Source organism: Saccopteryx leptura, chromosome 2 (genome assembly GCF_036850995.1).
Source record: "Saccopteryx leptura isolate mSacLep1 chromosome 2, mSacLep1_pri_phased_curated, whole genome shotgun sequence".
NCBI lineage: Eukaryota > Metazoa > Chordata > Mammalia > Chiroptera > Emballonuridae > Saccopteryx > Saccopteryx leptura.
This window is the reverse complement of record NC_089504.1, coordinates 247,263,871-247,285,009: the sequence shown is the minus strand read 5'-3', so window position 1 is coordinate 247,285,009 and position 21,139 is coordinate 247,263,871. Positions and strand designations below refer to the sequence as shown.

The 21,139-nt window shown below is 46.1% G+C and overlaps 1 protein-coding gene and 1 pseudogene across 1 annotated transcript in view; one reads left to right on the top strand and one right to left on the bottom strand.

Moving 5' to 3' along the window:
• Window positions 1–847: 847 nt before the first annotated feature.
• The window catches only part of KNTC1 (kinetochore associated 1), an 80,739-nt gene continuing 60,447 nt past the window's right edge, over window positions 848–21,139 (bottom strand). The window contains exons 49-64 of the mRNA XM_066371040.1: window positions 17,578–17,651; window positions 16,563–16,773; window positions 16,332–16,441; window positions 14,415–14,461; window positions 13,009–13,087; window positions 11,808–11,926; window positions 10,757–10,892; window positions 10,031–10,126; window positions 9,601–9,657; window positions 7,240–7,294; window positions 7,070–7,133; window positions 6,421–6,550; window positions 5,247–5,336; window positions 3,853–3,998; window positions 3,044–3,134; window positions 848–1,067 (exon numbers count right to left, since the gene is read on the bottom strand). Coding sequence (XP_066227137.1) covers window positions 1,047–1,067; window positions 3,044–3,134; window positions 3,853–3,998; window positions 5,247–5,336; window positions 6,421–6,550; window positions 7,070–7,133; window positions 7,240–7,294; window positions 9,601–9,657; window positions 10,031–10,126; window positions 10,757–10,892; window positions 11,808–11,926; window positions 13,009–13,087; window positions 14,415–14,461; window positions 16,332–16,441; window positions 16,563–16,773; window positions 17,578–17,651 — 1,526 coding nt within the window. The 3' untranslated portion in view covers window positions 848–1,046. The remainder of the gene's footprint in view (window positions 1,068–3,043; window positions 3,135–3,852; window positions 3,999–5,246; window positions 5,337–6,420; window positions 6,551–7,069; window positions 7,134–7,239; window positions 7,295–9,600; window positions 9,658–10,030; window positions 10,127–10,756; window positions 10,893–11,807; window positions 11,927–13,008; window positions 13,088–14,414; window positions 14,462–16,331; window positions 16,442–16,562; window positions 16,774–17,577; window positions 17,652–21,139) is intronic.
• LOC136396107 (small nucleolar RNA SNORA2/SNORA34 family) lies at window positions 17,018–17,161 on the top strand (annotated as a pseudogene).

Genomic DNA, 21,139 nt, shown 5'->3' with positions numbered 1-21,139 from the left:
ATAGTGTGATCAAGCCATTCACAAGTATTAGCAAAAGATTATGAAGGCAGAACAAGAGCTATGATGGTTTTGGTGTGCCCTGTAGTGTCCGCTGGCTTTCAGTGCCGTAGGACCCTTCTGGGTCACTGTTGGACTCTGGGGGCTTATAGCCTAGCACACGGCATGGCCCAGCCTCCTGGCCAGAGGGCTTTGCTTTGGTTTTTTTCATTTCTTAGCACTGGTGTGAGAATTAGAAGTTGGAGAGAGCAGAGAGCTACTTCTTTTCTCTCCTGGTGGTGGCCTGGCAGAGGCAGCAACAGCTGAGGATGCCTGAAGGTGGCTTTGGGCGGCAGGAGACTCAGCCTCCCCAGGGGGACCAGCGGGGCTCCACCAGCTTGGTGGCAAAGGGGGGCTCACGGCTCCAACATAGGGGCAGAGGAAGGGGCAGCTCCCTGATCTTAGACTAATAATGGCCCTTTCCCCCTTTTGCCTTCCAAGTAGCCAGCCCCCTCCATCTCCCTTTGCATCCCTGACCTTTTATATTTTTGCCTTCTGGTTCTTTGAACACCTTTGTAATCGATTCCTGGCATTTAACCCCTCTTCACTTAAATTTTCTAGAGTGTTCTCTATTTTCCTGGCTGGCCACTGATGGACACACTATGCAGGAAAAAAAAAATCACACACAGGTTTACTAGGATAACGTTAAAAAGACTGACACTCTTATCTGATATGTGGGAGAAATAGGTTATAAAGCTACTAGCTTTTCTTCTGGGGGGAGCAAAATATTGTTGCGTTTTTGTTTCCTTCATATATGGTACAAAAAACCCCAACTGAGAGTCTTCTATTAGTTACACAAGTAACTGGCAAAGAAAAGATTTATTAACTCAGGATATCAATTTTTTTTTATGGGACCATCAGGCTACCAAGTGCCTTAGTTACCACGTGGCAGGTAACGCTTGACTGCAGCTGTACCACACAGATTGCACAATTTTAAAATGGTAATAAATAATGGTTAACAGCAGGCTCCAAACTTCCCGTTGTTCTCCTAAAAAAGGTTTGATGATTTACTACAATCCATTCAGAAACACCTAAAACGGGAAAGAACATATAAGTAATTTTATGAGTGTCATTTAGTTTAGTGTAGTTTTTTTAAATAGAAAAGGTTCAGATAAATTGTAGTACTTAAAGACTTAACTGTATGGCTAAAAATCTACACATAACATTCTTTGGTATTTTAGACAAATGTGACTAGAGGAAAAAACATCATTTTAAAGGCCACAAATTCATCTACTGAATCAGTGTTTACCTTTTTTGAAAAAAAAAAAGTGATTTTTTTTTATGCCACTGAGCACAACAGACTAGAAGTTATCAATGAAAGTTAACAAAATGTAGGCTTATTTTAATATGGCTATATTGGACCAAAGGAGGAAACCCCTCTCCTCCCCACAAAACTTAGGTTAACTAAACCTACTGATCCACGATTAAAGAAAAAATAAAAACCGACATTTAAATTCAAAATAGGAGTAAAAGTAACTGATACGCATGCAGGCAGTCCTTGGATTATGAACAAGACAGGTTCTGTAGGTTTGTTCTTAAGTTGAATATGTGGCCCTGGCTGGTTGGCTCAGTAGTGGAGCATCGGCCTGGTGTGCGGGGGTCCCGGGTTCGATTCCTGGCCAGGGCACATAAGAGAAGTGCCCATCTGCTTCTCCACTCCTCCTCCTCTCCTTCCTCTCTGTTTCTTTTCTTTTCTTTTTTCTTTTTTCTGAAGCTGGAAACGGGGAGAGACAGTCAGACAGACTCCCGCATGCGCCTGACCGGGATCCACTCGGCATGCCCACCAGGGGCGACGCTCTGCTCACCAGGGGGCGATGCTCTGCCCCTCTGGGGCGTCACTCTGCCGCGACCAGAGCCACTCTAGCGCGACCAGAGCCACTCTAGAGCCTGGGGCAGAGGCCAAGGAGCCATCCCCAGCGCCCGGGCCATCCTTGCTCCAATGGAGCCTTGGCTGCGGGAGGGGAAGAGAGAGAGACAGAGAGGAAGGAGGGGGGTGGTGGAGAAGCAAATGGGCGCTTCTCCTATGTGCCCTGGCCGGGAATCGAACCCGGGTCCCCCGCACGCCAGGCCGATGCTCTACCGCTGAGCCAACCGGCCAGGGCCCCTCTGTTTCTTTCTTCCCCTCCCACAGTCAAGGCTCCACTGGAGCAGAGTTGGCCCCCGGCGCTGAGGATGGCTCCATGGCCTTTGCCTCAGGCGCTAGAATGGCCCTGGTTGCAACAGAGCAACGCCCCAGATGGGCAGAGCATCGCCCCCTGGTGGGCATGCCAGGTGGATCCCGGTCCCGGTCAGGCGCATGCGGGAATCTGTCTGACTGCCTCTCCGTTTCCAACTTCAGAAAAATACCAAAAAAAAAAAAAAAGAAGTTGAATCTGTATGTAAGTTGGAACAGGTACATCTGCCTATTAAATGCAACTTAAGACAGATGTTTGTCTTAACATAGTATTTATCTATACTCTTCTGTGCATATAAAGACTTAAACATTTTCAAACCTGCAGAACCAATCTCGTTCATAACCCGGGGAGACTGCCTGTATTTTATATGAAAACATTTGGAAGGATATACACCAAAATGTTAACAATTATATTATCTTCGGGTAGTGAGGTTTCAAGAGATCAGAGTTTTAGTCAGGTAACTAAAAAAGGAGAAATAAAAGCAATCAATACTCAAGCGCAACATTAACTGATGCCTTTTGAAATGTAGTGTTTCATTTGCTTCCGTTTTGAAAAACAAAGACTTTAGGAGGAATCAGAATGCTGGAAATGCCTGAGGGGCCAGGTGGTCCAGGTGCAAAAACCAGGTCAGCGCTGGAGGCAGAGCTTGTGAGGGGATCCGTGGCCCCTCACCTCCATCGGGGGCTCTCCTACACAAGTAAAATATACTAAAAACAGATGCAGTCACATGGGCAAATGCACTGATTTGCATGACAAGCTGGCTCAATGTCAAGACCCTAGTGGAGACACACAGGGTGGCAGGCCAGAGCCCAGGGAACTGTGGGCAGCCTCACCTTCAGAAGGTCACCGGGAGCAGAGCCGGCCAGCACGGGGTCCCCTCGGTGCTTCCAGTATTCGGTTACCAAGACGGACGCTTCATCCACACTGCAGCGGCAGAAGAAAAAAGGGCAGGAGGGAACTTTGTGGGGTGAAGACTATGCCTGCTATCTCGATTGTGGTCAGGGTGTCACAAGTGTAGATGTATGTCAACACTGATCAGATTGTGTACTTGAAATACGTGCAGCTTGTGATACGTAGATTACGCCTCAGACAATAACTCGTTTATAAGTAACCACCTGTAACGAAGTCTGCATCACAGCGACAGGTTGAAGGCCCTGTCCACGGTGACAGGAAGGGGACCCCGCCTGAGGGATCAGCACAGTCAGACTAGCGTTGTGTAGCTGTCTCAGTCCCTTCCCCGTCTTTAGGGTCATTTCACTTCTCATTTCTCCTTTTTCACTTTCCAGTCCTTCTCCCACGCCTATCCTAACCGTGTGGGTGCTGGAAACTTACATCACAGAAAGCCACCGGTTCTCTGAGCGAGTGCTAAGAAGTACAGCTGTGATTTAGGGTTTCAGAGCGGAATTGTAAAACACTGACTTTGGGGGTTCAGACGGCTTGTTTAATTGTCTGATTCCAAGTTCATGGGTTACAAGACAACTAACCTCTGGGAATGTGTAGTAACGCTATAACTTAACATTCAGGGCCTTAATTACAACCAAAAGCTCTATACGTATATAATTATTCGATATTTTCCTCCAAAATAAAGATAAATTTTAAGGAAATTATATAGTAAATTAAAAAAAAAAAACCATTCGCTTACCTTAATTCATTTGCCAAATAGTTCACTAGGTCAGTGATGTTGTTGGTGTTCATCATGTACAGTTTCAACAACTGAAAGTACTCTGTCTTTGCCAAAATCCCAAACTCCTTCTTATTTATTATATTATTCAGAACCAGATTCCGAATCTATAGAATGACAGGTATCATCTCATGAAAACCGTGTTAAATGCCAAGTCCTATTAAATACCAAAACATTGCTGTTGTGGTGTGACTAAGCATCACTGCACTGTAAGTTTTCTTTTTGAGGGGATGAGCAGGGGGAAAGGGGCAGGGGAGCTGCTTTGGCTCATTTCAGCACACTGAAACTTTTTTTTTTTTTTTACAGAGACAGAGAGAGAGTCAGAGAGAGGGATAGACAGACAGGAACGGAGAGATGAGAAGCATCAATCATTAGTTTTTTGTTGTGCATTGCGACACCTTAGTTGTTCATTGATTGCCTTCTCATGTGCCTTGACCACGGGCCTCCAACAGACCGAGCAACCCCTTGCTGGAGCCAGCGACCTTGGGTTCAAGCTGGTGGGCTCTTGTCAAACCAGATGAGCCCGCGCTCAAGCTGGCGACCTCGGGGTCTTGAACCTGGGTCCTTGGCATCCCAGTCTGATGCTCTATCCACTGTGCCACCACCTGGTGAGGCCACACTGAGACTTTTTATGAGCCTAGTGATAAACAAGACATCCAGGGTCCCTGCCTTTTAAAAAATGTAAAAGTTTTTTTATTTTTATATTATTTTTTTTAAGACTTTATACATTTTCGAGAGAAAGAAGGTGGGAGGAGCAGGAAGCACCAACTTCCACATGTGCCTTGACCAGGCAAGCCCAGGGTTTTGAACCGGCAACCTCAGCGTTCCATGTTGATGCTTTATCCACTGCACCACCACAGGTCAGGCTAAAAGTTTTTTTTTTTTAAATCAAGGGAGAGGCAGAGAGGAGGAGAGACAGACTCCCCCGCATGTGCCCTGACCGAGATTCACCCGGCAACCCCCATCTGGGACCTGCTGCTCTGTTGCTCAGCAACCGAACTATTTTAGTGCCTGGGGCAAGGTTATGGGGCCATCCTCACTGCCCAGGGCCAACTTGCTCATTTCAGCCATGGCTGTGGGAGACGAAGGGGGGGGAGGGTGGAGTGGAGAAGCAGATGGGTGCTTTTCCTATGTGCCCTGACCAGGAATCAAACCCGGGACTTCCACATGCTGGGCCGATGCTCTACTGCTGAGCCAACTGGCCAGGGCCAGAAAAGTTTTAATAAAAGAAAAATAATTGTATACATTAACAAACAGATTGAAGGAATAATTTTCCACTCAATCTTGGCTTATGGAAAATTATTACTTTCTAATATTTAATTCTTCATAGCAGAAAGGAGGTGACATTTTCTTACTTGATGGGAAAATCCTGCCAACTGGCCAGTGTTCATATGCTCGTCCAGTTGCTGTAGGATGATCTGAGGATTGCACGAGCTCAGAAAATTCTAGAGAAAGGAAAAAAAAAATCAAAACATAATTATTGAAAAAGTACAAGTATTACCAATTTCTGTCAAAACAGTAAAGTTTTCATCTTTAAATTTGAAATATCTTAAAGGATTTCTATTATAAGAAAAAGAAATGCCTCCGTCAACAGAAAACCATTGAAGTAAGGAAAAAAGCATTTTACAAATACCCATTCTGAGAGCAAGAGCTGTTTAACAAACATTCTGTCATGCTAAGTGCCAAAAGGAATCTATTTGAACACTAAGCTTTGAAAAGCAGCAACAGATGAGTTTATGAATACTTAAAAAAAGAACAAAGGCCAAAATCAGCACAGATGGCTTTGAAAAAAGGGAAATGAATAGAACAAATGACAAAAAAAAAAAAGAAAAAAAGTGTTTGGTTATATAACTCTCTGTCTACTGACTTATCCACCTTTGGGGAAATAGCTACGAAACGTTTCCCATAGCTTTGCTCTATTTGTTGCATACTACAGAGGGAATGGGGGTTCTCTCAGGTCCTGTCCTTAAAGTGCTTGTAGCACCCACACACAAACCCTCCCCTCCTCTTCCCTCTCCCCCTCGCCCACCTACCATCACTGCATCATGCCACCTCCTTGCCAGTCTTCTCCACCCACTTCATGTCCCCTCACCGCTATGGCCAAGCTTGGGGACTGATCCCCTCAGGCCTTCCTGGCCAATCTACAAGAGCTGGGCAGGGACTGAGTGAGGCCATTGCTTCCCCACAGTTTCCTTTCTTGACACCTCTCTCCTGTGGTCAAGCCAACGTTGAGTTATTCCTTCCAAAATGCTCCCTGATCATTCCATGTTACTTCTCTGGGGAAATGAGTTGTTGCCGGCTGACAGAGATGTGCTCTGCAGGCGTCCCTCTGACTGGCCTCCCTCCACCTCCTAGTGGCCCCTCCCACGAACTCCCATGAAGCCCCATACACAATCCTTCTGCTCCACCCACACAGAGGTACCCATGCTTCACAGGTCTGGTGATAAGAAAACGCAACCTTTGGCAGAGGACATGCAACAAGAGACCTCCTGTTTCTTTGGTAGCTGGGAGAAAGAAGTCTCAAGATACCTCGATTTGCTGGTGTCTTTTTTCCGAGTGGGGCATGAGCATGAGACAGGCTAATGCAAAAGCCGGAAGCTCCAACTGGACATACTGCCTGGCAACGCCGATCATGTCGAGGTCACCTGGGACTGGACATCTTCAAGAGAGCACATTCATTTAGTCACTAGATCATACTGCCAGAGTCGTTAGTTGTCCACAGTCGTTACTCGACTAGGCGTTCAATAATTTTAAACATTTAAGCGCTGGGGCATAACATCTGCTCAGGAGTAATAAGGAACTCAAGTCTTTTCCTGGAAAGAAGAGAACCTGCCTACAAGAGCCTATCTATGCCAGCGCCCGCTGTGCCCGTATCTGAGAGCCACCAGAGGCCCAAAGGGCCATCCTCAGAAGTCTCCATGTCTGGGAGACCACACTGTGCTGCCCAGAACAGTCACGAGAGGCACTCTACACTTATGTTAAAATTAGGGACCTGTTGAGTACCAGCGTACCGGTTGTACCACACATGGAAAATAGACGTTATTAAAAAAAAAAAGTGAGATACTTTGTTTCAAAAACAAGTGGTATGCTCACCTTCCCAAGAATGTTTATTTAGAAAGGAAGTGGATAAGCCGTAAATTGCATTGTTTGGGGGTAGGAAGACAAATATTTTACTTACTCTAGAACAGCAACGAGACTGTCGCAACAATCTGATAACTGGCTGGGGCTTAAAGGACAAGAGGCTGGAAATAAGAAAATTACAGAAATGTATTTACACACACACACACACACACACACATACACACACAGAGGCGGGTTCCAGTCATGTCCCGGGGGAGGGGACCGTACCTGAGAGGAGCGGTATCTGCACCACCCGCTGCCAGGCTCTGCTAAAGTACGGCACCTGCGGGGACAGGCAGGTGAGAGAATTCATGCCCGCAGCGGCACTTTCCACTCACAGAACCTTACACTTAAAGCTCACACGCCGGATGCTCAAACCAAGGTCCTAACGTGGTATCTCTCTGTGTGAGGTGATTAGATTCTAGAACAATTTCTTCATTGCTGTCTGTTTCAGGATATTATTCTATAAACCTGGCTGATTCATTCTTGTTTCACTTGGGGGAAAAGAAAGTATCGGAACCCCACTCAGAAAACAAAATGTATGCTGAGTCTAGGATGTGCCGGACATTGTGCTGGGGCCACAGGAGAGGGGCAAGGAGACAGGGAAGGGGACGTTTTCAGATGAAGAAGGCAACAACTCTTAGCAAGATAGGGGTTAAATAAGTGACCGTACATTTTACTCCACATTGTAAAGAATAACTAAGAGTTAAAAATAAAGAGCTACCTCAAAAGGCTAAACAGAGTTATTGTAAGACCCTACAGTTCAAACCCTAGGCAGACACTCAAACAAAAACATTTGTTCACATCAAGAGCTATCCACAAACATTCACAGCAGCACTGTTCAAAACAACCAAAAAGTAAAAAAAAAATTCAAAGGTCCATCAACTGATGACTGGATAAATAAAATGAGGCCCATCCACACAATGGAACATTATTCGGTCATGAAAAAGGAACGAGGCACTGACACATTGTATGACATGGAGGAACCTTGGAAAAACATTATGGTCAACGATAGAAACCAGACCCAGAATGCCATGTCTCATGATTCCAGTGATATAAGATGTCCAGAGTGGACAAATCCACAGAGGCCGAAAGGAGACTATGGGTGCCAGGGGCAGAGGGGAGGGAAAAATGGGGGGTGACTGCTAATGGGTATGGCTTCTTTCTGGGGTGAGGAAGATGTTCTAGACTCAGACAGTGGTGATGGTTGCAGAGCTTTGTGAATACACCAAAATACCAGTTAACTGCACAGTTGAAGAGGATGAATTTTGCATGTGAATTACATCTTAATTAAAAAAAATGAGATAGATCTTTATATGCTGGTATGGAACAGTCTCCAAGACATCAATAAATTATATATTTCTACATAATAATGATTTCGTGGGCGAACAATTTAAGAAATTCAGAGGAGATAAGTAAAACATGGTTTCTGACTTTAGAGCTCTTCAAAGTCCAGGAGGGGCGGTCAGATATGTAACTAAGATAAATAATGTTATACAACAGATATAACATGGATGAGTCAGTGGGGTTTTTTTTGTTTTTTGTTTTTTTTTAATATTTTTCTGAAGTTGGAAACGGAAGCAGTCAGACAGACTCCTGCATGCGCCTGACCGGGATCCACCCGGCATGCCCACCAGGGGGCGATGCTCTGTCCATCTGGGGCGTCGCTCTGTTACAACCAGAGCCATTCTAGTGCCTGAGGCAGATGCCATGGAGCCATCCTCAGTGCCCGGGCCATCTTTGCTCCAATGGAGCCTTGGCTGCGGGAAGGGAAGAGAGAGATAGAGAGAAAGGAGAGGGGGAGGGGTAGAGAAGCAGATGGGCGCTTCTCCTGTGTGCCCTGGCCGGGGATCGAACCCAGGACTCCTGCACGCCAGGCCGATGCTCTACCACTGAGCCAACTGGCCAGGGCCAAGTCAGTGTTTTGACAGCATAGATGAAGACACAGCACGTGAGGCATGGAGCACAAGGGGTAAAAGTGAGGTCCCGGAGGGGGCAGCACCGCGTCCTGAGTGTGCACTCCACCTCTGCGGACTGTCATCCTACAGTTGATCGTCACCCTGCAGCTGACCAGCCCTGGCCTTCACGAAGGAACTGATACTAATCTACTGTGCCCGCAGTCACAAGGCCAGTGACTCTGAAGATGCAATTCTATAGAGGTCTTGGCTGGTTGGCAAAGTGGTAGAGTGTTGGCCTGGCGTGTGGAAGTCCTGGATTCGATTCCTAGCTGGGGCACAGAGAGAAGTGCCCATCTGCTTCTCTACCCTTCCCCCTCTCCTTCCTCTCTCTCTCTACCCTTCCCACAGCCAAGGTTCCAGTGGAGCAAAGTTGGCCTAGGCACTGAGGATGGCTCCATGGTCTCCACCTCAAGCACTAGAATAGCTCTGGTTGCAACAGCGAAATGCCCCAGATGGGCAGAGCATCGCCCCCTGGTGGACATGCTGGGTGGATTCCGGTCGGGTGCATGCGGGAGTCTGTCTGACTGCCTCCTTTTTCTAATTTTGGAAAAATACAAAAAAAAGAAAAAAGAAAAAAGATGCAATTCTATAAAAATCACTTAAACAAACAAACAAACTAAACCTTACATACCTGCCATAAAGAATGGATACTAGAGATGGCCGTTAAAACTTTCCTTAGATAAGGAATCTGTGGGAAAAAAAACACAAAAAGAAAAACATTCTGGAGATTACCACAACAGAATATTTCCATATGAAACATCAGACTCTTTCAAAAGGAGGACCTGTCAGATTTCTCTGCCCTGAGAACCGCCAGAGCGCTTCCCTTACAGATTCACGGGTCTCAAAAGAGGCCAGGGAACCTTCCGTTCACTTCCTGTGAAACTCAGGTCATTTCTGAGTCTGCACTTTCTCAGGCCTAACAACAAGTTCTCTGTGCCTGGCCTGAGCCCAGCGAGGGTGGTGAACATGCTGGTATCTGTTCAGTAACGGGCACCCACACCCATGCTGAGGAGCAGGCTCAGGCCCGGAAACGCACCACTGGCCCAGGCACGGAGGCTTACCATGCTAAAGCCAAGGAGCTTCTGCAGGAGTCCGTTCCACAGCTGCAGGTCGCAGATTCTATATTCTAAACAAAGCTCCGTCACCAATCTCACTGCCTAGGGCAGAAAAAAAAAATCACACTTGCTTTAAGACACCAGGAAATAGAACCACCATGGAAAGGGGAGGGCAGCTGAATACAGAAGACTTATAATCGTGGTGTGTCTCTTGCCTGAATTCAGTGAAGGCCCCATCCATCAGAAGGAAAAAAGAGATTAAGACTCCTTTTTCTTTAATTGCTGCCACAAACTCACAAACAGCATCTCAGACTTTCCCCTCTTTCTTTTTTCTAAGAAGTTTGCCTGTTGGCCCCATACCCATCCCACCCTGGGCTCCAGCTGCCAGAGATTAAGTTCCCACAAACAACTAGGAGGAAGTAAAGCTATATCCCTCCCTCCACAGGGGCATCTCCTATCCAGACGAGGGCAGACTGGCCTGCAGCAAAGATCATACACGTGGCACCTTTCCTGATAGGGATAGCCTGAGGCTCTGAAAGAGAGGGAAGGGGACTTCCAGGTGGCTCTGTCACAGGCCCGGACAGGAATCACAGGTCGGGACAGGAAAGGAGACAAGGTCTCACGGCAGTAGACTTGTGCAGGAATAGAGTCTTTTAGGAATCTGAGTGGTGGCGGGCAAGCGCAGACTGAGAAGAGGGCAGTCCCCACTACCGGGAGGCTCGGCATACGCACCATGGGCTCGTGGCTGTGGTTTTTCCATAGACCCTTAATCATTCCTTCTTTAGGACTGTTGCAAAATAATTCATACGTGATGGGGATATTCAACGTCTCAAACGACGCCAGAAAAGTTATACATTTCAGATAAGATCTGGAAAACAGAGGCAAACATTTATGGAACATGTTCTCATAGGCCATGTTTACACTTTAAAAAAGCCACCATATGGATAAATTAGGCCTGTTTGTTTTTATATGCCCATATTCAGCTTTTAAATACATTCACTAAATATAGTATTAGAAAGAAATCAATTTGAGCAAGATGAAGAAAACATTCAGTTTCGAAATGTCTCAAAAGAAAGAGGAAAAACAAGATGTTCTCAAAGGCCTATTTCTCTGCTGCCAAAATGTCAAGCACATTCAAGGCTCCATTTCCACAACTCTGAGCACTCTTGCGAACCAAAGGCCTTATAAGTTACACTTCCAAACAATGATCTGTTTCCTATTTCATTTTTTTATTCAGTGAGAGGCGAGGAGGCAGAGAGACAGATTCCCACATACACTCCAACCAGTATCCATCCAGCAAGCCCATTAGGGGGCGATGCTCTGCCCATCTGGGGCCCTTGCTCTGTTGCTCAGCAACTGAACTCTTCTTAGCGCCTGAGGCCAAATTGCTTCAATTGAGCCTTGGCTGCAGGAGGGGAGGGGAGGGGAAGAGAGAAAGAGAAGCAAGAGGCGGAGGGGTAGAGAAGCAGATGGTCACTTCTCCTGTGTGCCCTGACTGGGAATTGAACCCAGGACATCCACATGCTGGGCTGATTCGCTACCGCTGAGCCAACAGGCCAGGGCCTGTTTCCTACTTCTTAATACAATTAGAAAAATTTGGTTCTGGCCCTCTGGCTCATAAAATAGAGCACCACCCTAGTGCACCAGGGTCACAGGTTCGATACCCAGTCAGAGCACATATAAGGAACAACCAGTGAGTGCACAACTAGGTAGAACAGCTGAGTGGAGCAACGAGTTGATGATTCCCTCCCCCCTCAAATCAATTAAAAAAAATTCTACTTACTTCACTTGTTCGATGGGTTTTTTGAAGAGAGATTCTATAGTTTCCTTGTCAGCCAAATAGAGAAGACACTGAAGGGCCCGTGTTCTGTGGGCGTAAGTTAGATGACGCATGTCTAACGTCTGCAAAACCAAGAAGGATTTGGAGAGCTGTACTCAGTGAAAACTTAGGTAACATGAGCAGCATTGTTTCTCAAAACATGAATGTCAGTGTCAATTTCTGCTCTGAGGGAGTCCCTGGTTCACAAAGCCCACGGAACCCTGAGGAGCATTCCTCCGACTCGCTCAGGAGGGTACGGTCAGAACCAGCTCCCCATAAGACTGCTGGTGGGAACCAGGGCAGGGATGCTGTCGCCTCCACAGCATGCAGCACAATGTTGAAAAAAGACGATGGCTTCCATGTAAGGAGGTTCTCAACGAGGCAGCCAAAGTTAACTTGATTAAACCTCAACTCTCAGATACATGAGAGTTCTCATTTGAATACATATGAATTAATTAAAATGGACTCATTCACATTCTCTGTGACCAAAGGGAGGGGTGCGGGTGGGGGGGTTGCGTATGGCCCACCATAGCAGAGTGGCTGGCAGGGAGGGGCATCCGCCCTGTGAGCTGGGCTGGCCCTCCTCCAGGACACCAGTCTCACTTGAAAGGACGACTGATGTGCATGAAGACAAGGACCCGCCATCTATGAGGACATGCCACCATGTCGCAGACTTCCCCGCTGCCCCCTTCTGTGCTTCTATCTCCACCTGTCCCCTCTCTGGGGGAAAAACCCCCTCTCCAAAGCAAAGAGGCTGGCTGCCTTCAGGGAAGGAAAAGGGACAGCCCAGCCTAGTCCTGAGGTTTGGCGCTGTGGCTGGAGGTAAGGGGAGGGCGGGGCCCTGCAGCCAGCCTGTGGAGACTTCTGTCTGGCCAGTTGGTCTGGCCCCTGTATTAGGAATGCTGACAAACCAGGGAGTCAACAACTGTGAACAGAGATAACCGTGGGAACTGGCAACAGGCACACCCCTCAGTTTGCTAAGCAGGATGTCACAGAAGCCAGCACTCAATGGCGTCTGGCAGATTTTACAAAGTAAGATACACTTTGAGTAAGTAAGTAAGTGAGCATTATCTTAATCATCTGCTAATGATATCAAGCATGATAAATATGCAGGAAAAACATGAAGCCAAGATGTAGACATGAGCTTTAAGTGCCTAAGACTTACGGTCGTAGCTGATGTTGCGAATATAAACAGCATTCTTGCACTATAATCAATCGGGCGAGACTGGAGGAGATATAGGACTCTGGAAAAGAATTTTTAAAATTACATTTACATTTTAATTTAGTGACTGATTACTAAAACAACAGACCTGTTTTACCATCCACAGAGAAAGTCATTGGGCATCCCCAACACAGACCTGAAGGGTCATGGGTCAAGGATATTTTTGCTTTCCCATTTACCTTGAGACATTAATAAATACGACAAATGCAGTCTTTCCATCTATAAGATGGTTAGTCAAGCTCTGATCATTTAAATTCTGTTTAAGAGATTAACAGAATCCACAGCTGCAAAGTGCATTGACCACCATGCATGGATGACTCTTTTAGTTACCAGTGGCACATTTCACCCTGCAGACTGGGGGCTGAATGACCCCACCAGAGAAGGAAGGGCAGGGTACGCCAGGGATACGGCAAGACTGGGGGGGGGTAAGCTTTCAATGGGAAAAGGATAGAAGTTATGAAATTGGCATGAAGAGAAAACCCCTTTTGGGATTTTCTCTCTTTATCCTTCAATTGTTTCCCTCTAAGAATCCCCACGTGGCTGACTCAGGTAGTCACTCCAGGAGCTCCCTCTTGCTTAGCCAAAGTGCCCCTGCCCTTAGAAGACCGTGCAAGGACAAGATGAGGTCAAGGGAAAGGAGGTCATGAGCAGGCTTATAGGCCAGCTCTGTCCAACCCAGGATTCTTCTCTTGGGTTTGTCTTTCCATACCCTCTCTCAGACCTCCAGGACCAAGGTTGGGCTTCATGAGTGACCTGCCCTACTTGTGGCCGAGATCAGGGACTGCACGAAGCTGGTGTGTCACCACTCCCTCTCCCATGCCCAGGCCAAGCATCATTAGTGGATTACTACATTCTTTTTGATTTGGGCCCAGATATAGTCTTTACAAGAGAGCAAGCCATGACCAATCAGAGAACAAGAGATGAAACTGATGTGCCTTCTTTTGTCTCAGTCTTAGGTTGGAAGGGAAACGAAATCCTGGTGGTCCATGTCTGAACCGGCCCAACTCACCAGAGTGAGAGCACATAAAGGGGTCTGGTGCCAAGGTCTTGGCTGATGAAAGTTTTCCTTTGCTTGAGGTGCGTTCTCTGCTAAAGGTGTGCTAAGAGCCCTCAATGTTAGTAGGAACTCATGGAGGGTTCACAAATTCTCAATCTTGGCTGCTTCCTATTCATTCTACTAGAAATACTTATACCTCACTATAGCCATATATCAATGAATGGATTCTTCTCAGAGACTCTGAACCAAATTATATCAAGAAAATATTTTTAAAACCCACCGCTGACAAATTAACCAGTAAGATTCCTACTGGGCTACAGATACAGACAAACATTAAGTAAAGAGGAAGTACCTTCTTAGTGCTTCATCTTCTTGAAGTTCAAATATTTCTGATGGGTTCTTTGAAAAAGTGGAGGAAAAAAAGTCAAAACTCAATAAAGTGTCTTGAACTACATAAACTACTTTAAATCTACTAGATGAAAAACCCAACTTAAAGATTATGTTTACACACAAGGAAATACCATACTATTCATTACTTTTAAGATTTTTGCTTAGAAAATGGTTTACTATATATTCATTCGGCCAACACATATCTACTGAGCACGTATATGTGCCAGGTGCATTCTGGGCACATGGGTTGGCTGAGTAAACAAGTATTTCTTTTTTCCTGAAGTTTATGTTCATTGGGTAATTTTTAAAAGAAAAGGGCTCTATAAATTTTATTTATTTATTTTTTGTATTTTTCTGAAGTGAGAAGCGGGGAGGCAGAGAGACAGACTCCTGCATGCGCCTGACCAGGATCCACCCGGCATGCCCACCAGGGGGCGATACTCTGCCCATCTGGGGCGCTGCTCCGTTGCAACTGGAGCCATTTTAGTGCCTGAGGTGGAGGCCATGGAGCCATTCTCAGCACTTAGGGCCAACTTTGCTCCAATGGAGCCTTGGCTGAGGGAGAGAAAGAAAGAGATAGGAAGGAGAGGGGGAAGGGTGGAGAAGCAGATGAGTGCTTCTCCTGTGTGCCCTGACCGGGAATCAAACCTGGGACTTCCACATGCTGGGCTGCCGCTCTACCACTGAGCCAATTGGCCAGGGCCTCTATGAATTTTAAATGAGTCATTCATTAATTTGATATTAATTTTGTATTAACTAGGATTTACAAAGCAATGTTTTGGATGTATGTCCAGACAAAAGTCCTGGCCTCAGAGAACTTTCAGTTTAGTACAGAATTCCAAATTTATGATTTAAAAGTCTTCTGAGCCTGACCTGTGGTGGCGCAGTGGATAAAGCGTCGACCTGGAAATGCTGAGGTCGCCGGTTTGAAACCCTGGGCTTGCCTGGTCAAGGCACATATGGGAGTTGATGCTTCCAGCTCCTCCCCCCTTCTCTCTCTCTGTCTCTCTGTCTCTCTGTCTGTCTTTCCCTCTCCTCTCTAAAATGAATAAATTAAAAAAAAATACAAGTCTTCTGACTCCTCTGTTTCTGTCAAAACACAGATATTGCTCTTGGTGATCTTGGAAAATACCTAAAAAATACTTGTTCAACTGAATGCCAAATGGTATGAAAACTACTAACTAAAAAACCTGATGTCATATCAGTTACGCTATTTGTTTACCAGAGATTTTTTTTCAAGGATGTCTGCCCACGTGGACAGAGGAATTACAGACTCTCTATAATTAAGTTCTGACAGCTCAGAAGAAACAATACAAAAAATTCTGCTTTTGGATTGCTGAATCCCTTTGTGAATTTAGATTTAATATTATTTCAAATAAATCGACATTATAGCCTGAGCAGCGGTGGTACAGTGGGTATAAAGCATCGACCCAGAATGCTGAGGTTGCTGACTCTGAGCGCTGGCTTATTGGCACGGGTTCGCTGGCTTGAGTGTGGGATCGTTCACACAATCCCAAAGCTCTCCAGCTGGAGCCCAAGAGGTCACTGGCATGAAAAGCCCAAGGTTGCTGGCTTGTGCAAGGGGACACTGGCATGGCCCTGATCAAGGAATGTATGAGAAGCTCAATGTACAACTAAAGTGAAAGCAACTGTGAGTTGATGCTTCTCTCTCTCTCTCAAAAAATAAAAATGGTACAATAGTTGCAAAACAGTATTTAAACAAAAAAAAACAATAAACAACTTCATTAAACCTCATCAGATAATAGAAGGTATGAAGCTGAACAAAAGTTCCTTCTTTTAAGATTCTGTGCTCCCTGATGAGAAGGTCCGGTTAGTGTGAGACAACAGATGTGAAAGATCCCCTTGGGAACAAACTTACTTCGGCAGGTTTTGTGGATGGGCACAGCCATTTTTCCAACAACACGTCCCACACTTTCTCCAAATTAATTTCATTGACTTCAGCTATTTCTTTAGCTGCAGCATGAATATCTAAGATATTCAAGATAAAGAATTAGAAAAAAAGAAAACTCTGCCTATTTTAATGCAAGATAACTGAGTCTCAAACATGATAGTTCTTAGACTGCAGGAGAAAACGGGGTTTTGTGCTCACCGGGATGATCTTTGCCAGATGGGTCCCGGATTCTGTGACTGATGCTCGGGTGCTCGTACAGGCTAACGATGAGGTGCGCCGGCTTTCCTATCGCTCGTAAATACTCAGCCGTGTTCAGCTTGTGGGCTATGAGCACAGCCTCTGTGCCCGATCGACGGTACTGAATGTGAAGCTTCTTCAACAGAGCCTCGGCTTTTTCACGGGTTTCATTCTTTAAAAGAAATACCAAGCTAAAAGAAATGCGTGCTTTCTGAATCTTGCGCGAGGCACAGAATCCATCTTTCTCTATCAAGGGAGGGCCCTGTCACCGTGACACCATTCAGTATCCCGCACGAAGGTCTCCTTTTCTTCCTATTTCGGGCATCCCACCCTGGAAAGTCCTTGAGGAGGCCTATCATCAGGGCAGGATGAGAAGGTGTGCTGCATGGCGTGATTTATGGGAAAAAGAAAGAGGACTGGCCCTGAGCCAAGGCCAGCCGTTTACCGAAGATGCTGATTTCAAGCATAAGCCTAAAGCAGTGTCTTCCTACAGTCTGTTGGCCACTTCAGAACCCAGGAAATGTTGCTCTGGGCTGGTTGGCTCAGTGGTAGAATGTTAACCTGGTATATGGATGTCCCAGGTTCAATTCTCAATCAGGGCACACAGCTGTGCCCATCTGCTTCTCCACCCCTCCCTCTCTCTTTTCCTTCCCTCCTGTAGCCATGGCTTGGTTGGAGCAAGTTGGCCCAGGGTGCTGAGGATGACTCTGCCTCAGGCACTAAACTAGCTCGGTTGCTAAGCAATGGAGAAACGCCCTAGATGGGAAGAGCACTGGCCCATAGGGAGCCTTCTGGGTGGGTCCCAGTCAGGGCACATGCAGGAGTCTGTCTCTCTGCCTCCCTGCCTTTCACTTAAGAAACATTGAAAAGGAAAAAAAAAAAGAACTCAGAAAATTTAATGGTCAATTCATTAGAGAGAATGATTGGAGAAGAAAAGGGAGAAAGAGGAGCCTTCCATCTTACAGTTCAGACACACCTTGGGGGGAATATTCTGTAGCCATCTCTCCGCTAAATATAGGCAGAATTTCAAACTGGACATTTTGAAGGAACCTGAAACGGTAAAGAGATTTATAAGCAAATGTTAACCCATTCAAGGAAATGCATTTTAGTCAAATTAGCAAAAAAAATTTTTTTTTTTTGTATTTTTCCAAAGTGAGAATCAGGCAGGGCGTGGGGGGAGGCAGAGAGACAGACTCCCACATGCGCCCTACCTGGATCCACCTGGCATGCCCACCAGGGGGCGATGCTCTGCCCAACTGGGGCATTGCTCTGTTGCAATCAGAGCCATTCTAGCACCTGAGGCAGAGGCCATGGAGCCGTCATCAGCGCCCAGGCCAACTCTGCTCCAATGGAGCCTTGGCTGTGGGAGGGGAAGAGAGAGATAGAGAGGAAGGAGAGGGGGAGGGGTGCAGAAGCAGACAGGTGTTTCTCCTGTGTGCCCTGGCCAGGAATCAAACCCGGGACTTCCACATGCTGGGTCAATGCTCTACCACTGAGCCAACTGGCCAGGGCAGCAAGTTCTTTTTATTATTATTATTATTATAAAAACACATACTCATAATAAAGAACAACTTAAACAAGACAAAAACAAAACAAAACTAGGAAGTGAGTCCGTAGGCCCCTTCTTCAGCATCTACCCCTATTCCCTAGAGTTCTATCTTCCCCCAGAAGATTTCTGTGGGTGGAAATGAATACAGTACATTGTAACCCAACTCAGATAAGATCATACACGTAGTACAAGAATACATATCTTAGACAGCTTTCCAAATCAACTACATGCACTTCTCATAAAAATTAGGGGATCAGGGAACGTGCAGATACTCCAGTACTTTCAGCCTTTTGTACAGTGTATTTTCACCAATGAAATAGAAGTTGGTTTTGCATCTCATTTGCATAAACAAACAACTTTCTTTGACTTGTTTGTTTTACTGATGTTTTTAATAATTTTTTTAAAATATTTTATTTATTGATTTTTTTTTTAGAGAGAGAGGAGTGAGAGAGAGAGACAGAGAGAGAGAGAAGGGGGAGGAGCAGGAAGCATCAACTCCCATATGTGCCTTGACCAGGCAAGCCCAAGGTTTCGAACCGGCGACCTCAGTGTTCCAGGTCGACGCTTTATCCCACTGCGCCACCACAGGTCAGGCCAATAATAATTTTTAAAAATCAAATGCTTCTTTTTTTTATCGCCTTATATTCATTTTGAAATACCCCCTAATTTTTGTGAGCAGTATAGTATCCTGTTCTATGACTGAGCTCTGTTGTTTTAAATCAGGTCCTGACCAATGAACATTTGTTACAACTTTCGTTACAAAAAACATGGTAACCAGTGCCTGTGTCTGTGTACCTGTGTGACTATAGGGGAGTATCTACGGCCGTGATGGCGAACCTATGACACACGTGTCAGCACTGACACATGTAGCCATTTTCGATGACATGCGGCCGCATACTAGAGGAGTATGGGGCCGCATGCCAAGAAGGACGTTTCATCTTCAGCTCCTGCACGGCCAGGTGCAGTAGCCAAGGATAAAACATTTGCTGTAGTGTAGACGCTCTGTGCAGGAGGTCTGTAGGCCAAAACAACAGAACTCCGGCACAGAGCGTCTAGTTCTGGGACTTCCAGATAGGCCCTTAGGGGATCTTTGACCTCACTTCCGGCCGAGCAGGGAGCAGCGAATGCTGCAGGGGACGCATCTCTGGGGGCCCTGTGATCGCCATTACCAGCAACCACATAGCCACAGCAACCATCATCCAATTTACTGTTCTGGGTGTCGTGGATTTCTAATTGACCTTCATTACTGAGATAAGTGAGGGAGAGGTTGGGAGAGGCGAGGGCCTGTGCTGTGGGTGCTGTTTCCCACCATTAGAAATAGTGGCAGCCATCTTAATTTACATAAGATGTAACTTGCAGAATTTCAAAACAGCATCTGGGCCCAGGTGTTTGTCAACTTGAGGTCAAAACTTAAGAATCTGGAAAGGTGCCGCTTGGAGAATCAAGAGGAGTGCCACTACAAACATGAAATTTGGTTTGCCTGGAACCAATTACCAGACACTTTTAGTACCCTGAAAAATATAGCAATGGCTTTACTCACAATTTTTCCCTCTAAGTACTTTTGAGAGACCTTATTCTCAGCATTAAATAATATCAAAACCAACAAAAGAAACAGATTGACAGATGAAGTTAGTAGTGCTTGCTTGGGCTTGAAGTGTACAAAATACCAACCTTCAATTGAAGATTTAGCCAATGAAATTCAGCAACAAAAAAGTCACTAATAGGCAGGTTAGTTAAAGAATTCCCCCTCCCCCTCACTTATCTTAGTTCATGGCACCCCACACAAGTTAAATAATATCAAGAACAAAAGAAACCAACTGACAGATGAACAAAGAAGTCACTAAGCAGGTAAGTTAAATAATTAATTTTTGGATTATTAAATAGTTATATATTACAATTACACATTTTTGTTAAAGTATAAATATCACGAAATTATGTTTTTTTTTTCTCGAAGTGACACACCACCTGAGTTATGCTCGTTTTTTTGGCGAATTTTGACACACCAAGCTCAAAAGATTGCCTATCACTGATCTACGGAGTCATTACTTGGAAGTATGACTGGATATTGGGAAGTAAGCATCAATTCATATCCCCATACCATGGGCAAGCAGCAAGGAGTCTCGCTTTCTGGACCAGGGCCATTTTAACATTCAGCAGGAAAACAAGAGAAGCGAGAGAGCACATAGGCACATACCTTTCCAAACTATGAGACTGCTTCTCCTTAAAGCTCTAAAAGTCCTTTTTTTTTTTTTTAAACTACAACTTCAGCCTGACCGGGCGGTGGCGCAGTGGCTAGAGCGTCGGACTGGGATGCGGAAGACCCAGGTTTGAGACCCCGAGGTCGCCAGCTTGAGCGCGGGCTCATCTGGCTTGAGCAAAAAGCTCATCAGCTTGGACCCAAGGTCGCTGGCTCCAGCAAGGGGTTACTCAGTCTGCTGAAGGCCCACGGTCAAGGCACAGATGAGAAAGCAATCAATGAACAACTAAGAAGTCGCAACGCACAACGAAAAACTAATGATTGATGCTTCTCATCTCTTCGTTCTTGTCTGTCTGTCCCTGCTATCCCTCTCTCTGACTCTCTAGCTGTCTGTAATTAAAAACAAACAAACAGGCCCTGGCCGGTTGGCTCAGCGGTAGAGCATCGGCCTGGCGTGCGGGGGACCCGGGTTCGATTCTTGGCCAGGGCACATAGGAGAAGCGCCCATTTGCTTTTCCACCCCCCACCCCCTCCTTCCTCTCTGTCTCTCTCTTCCCCTCCCGCAGCCAAGGCTCCATTGGAGCAGGGATGGCCCGGGCACTGGGGATGGCTCCTTGGCCTCTGCCCCAGGCACTAGAGTGGCTCTGGTCGCGGCAGAGCGACGTCCCAGAGGGGCAGAGCATCGCCCCCTGTTGGGTGGAGCGTCGCCCCTGGTGGGCGTGCCGGGTGGATCCCTGTCGGGCGCATGTGGGAGTCTGTCTGGCTGTCTCTCCCTGTTTCCAGCTTCAGAAA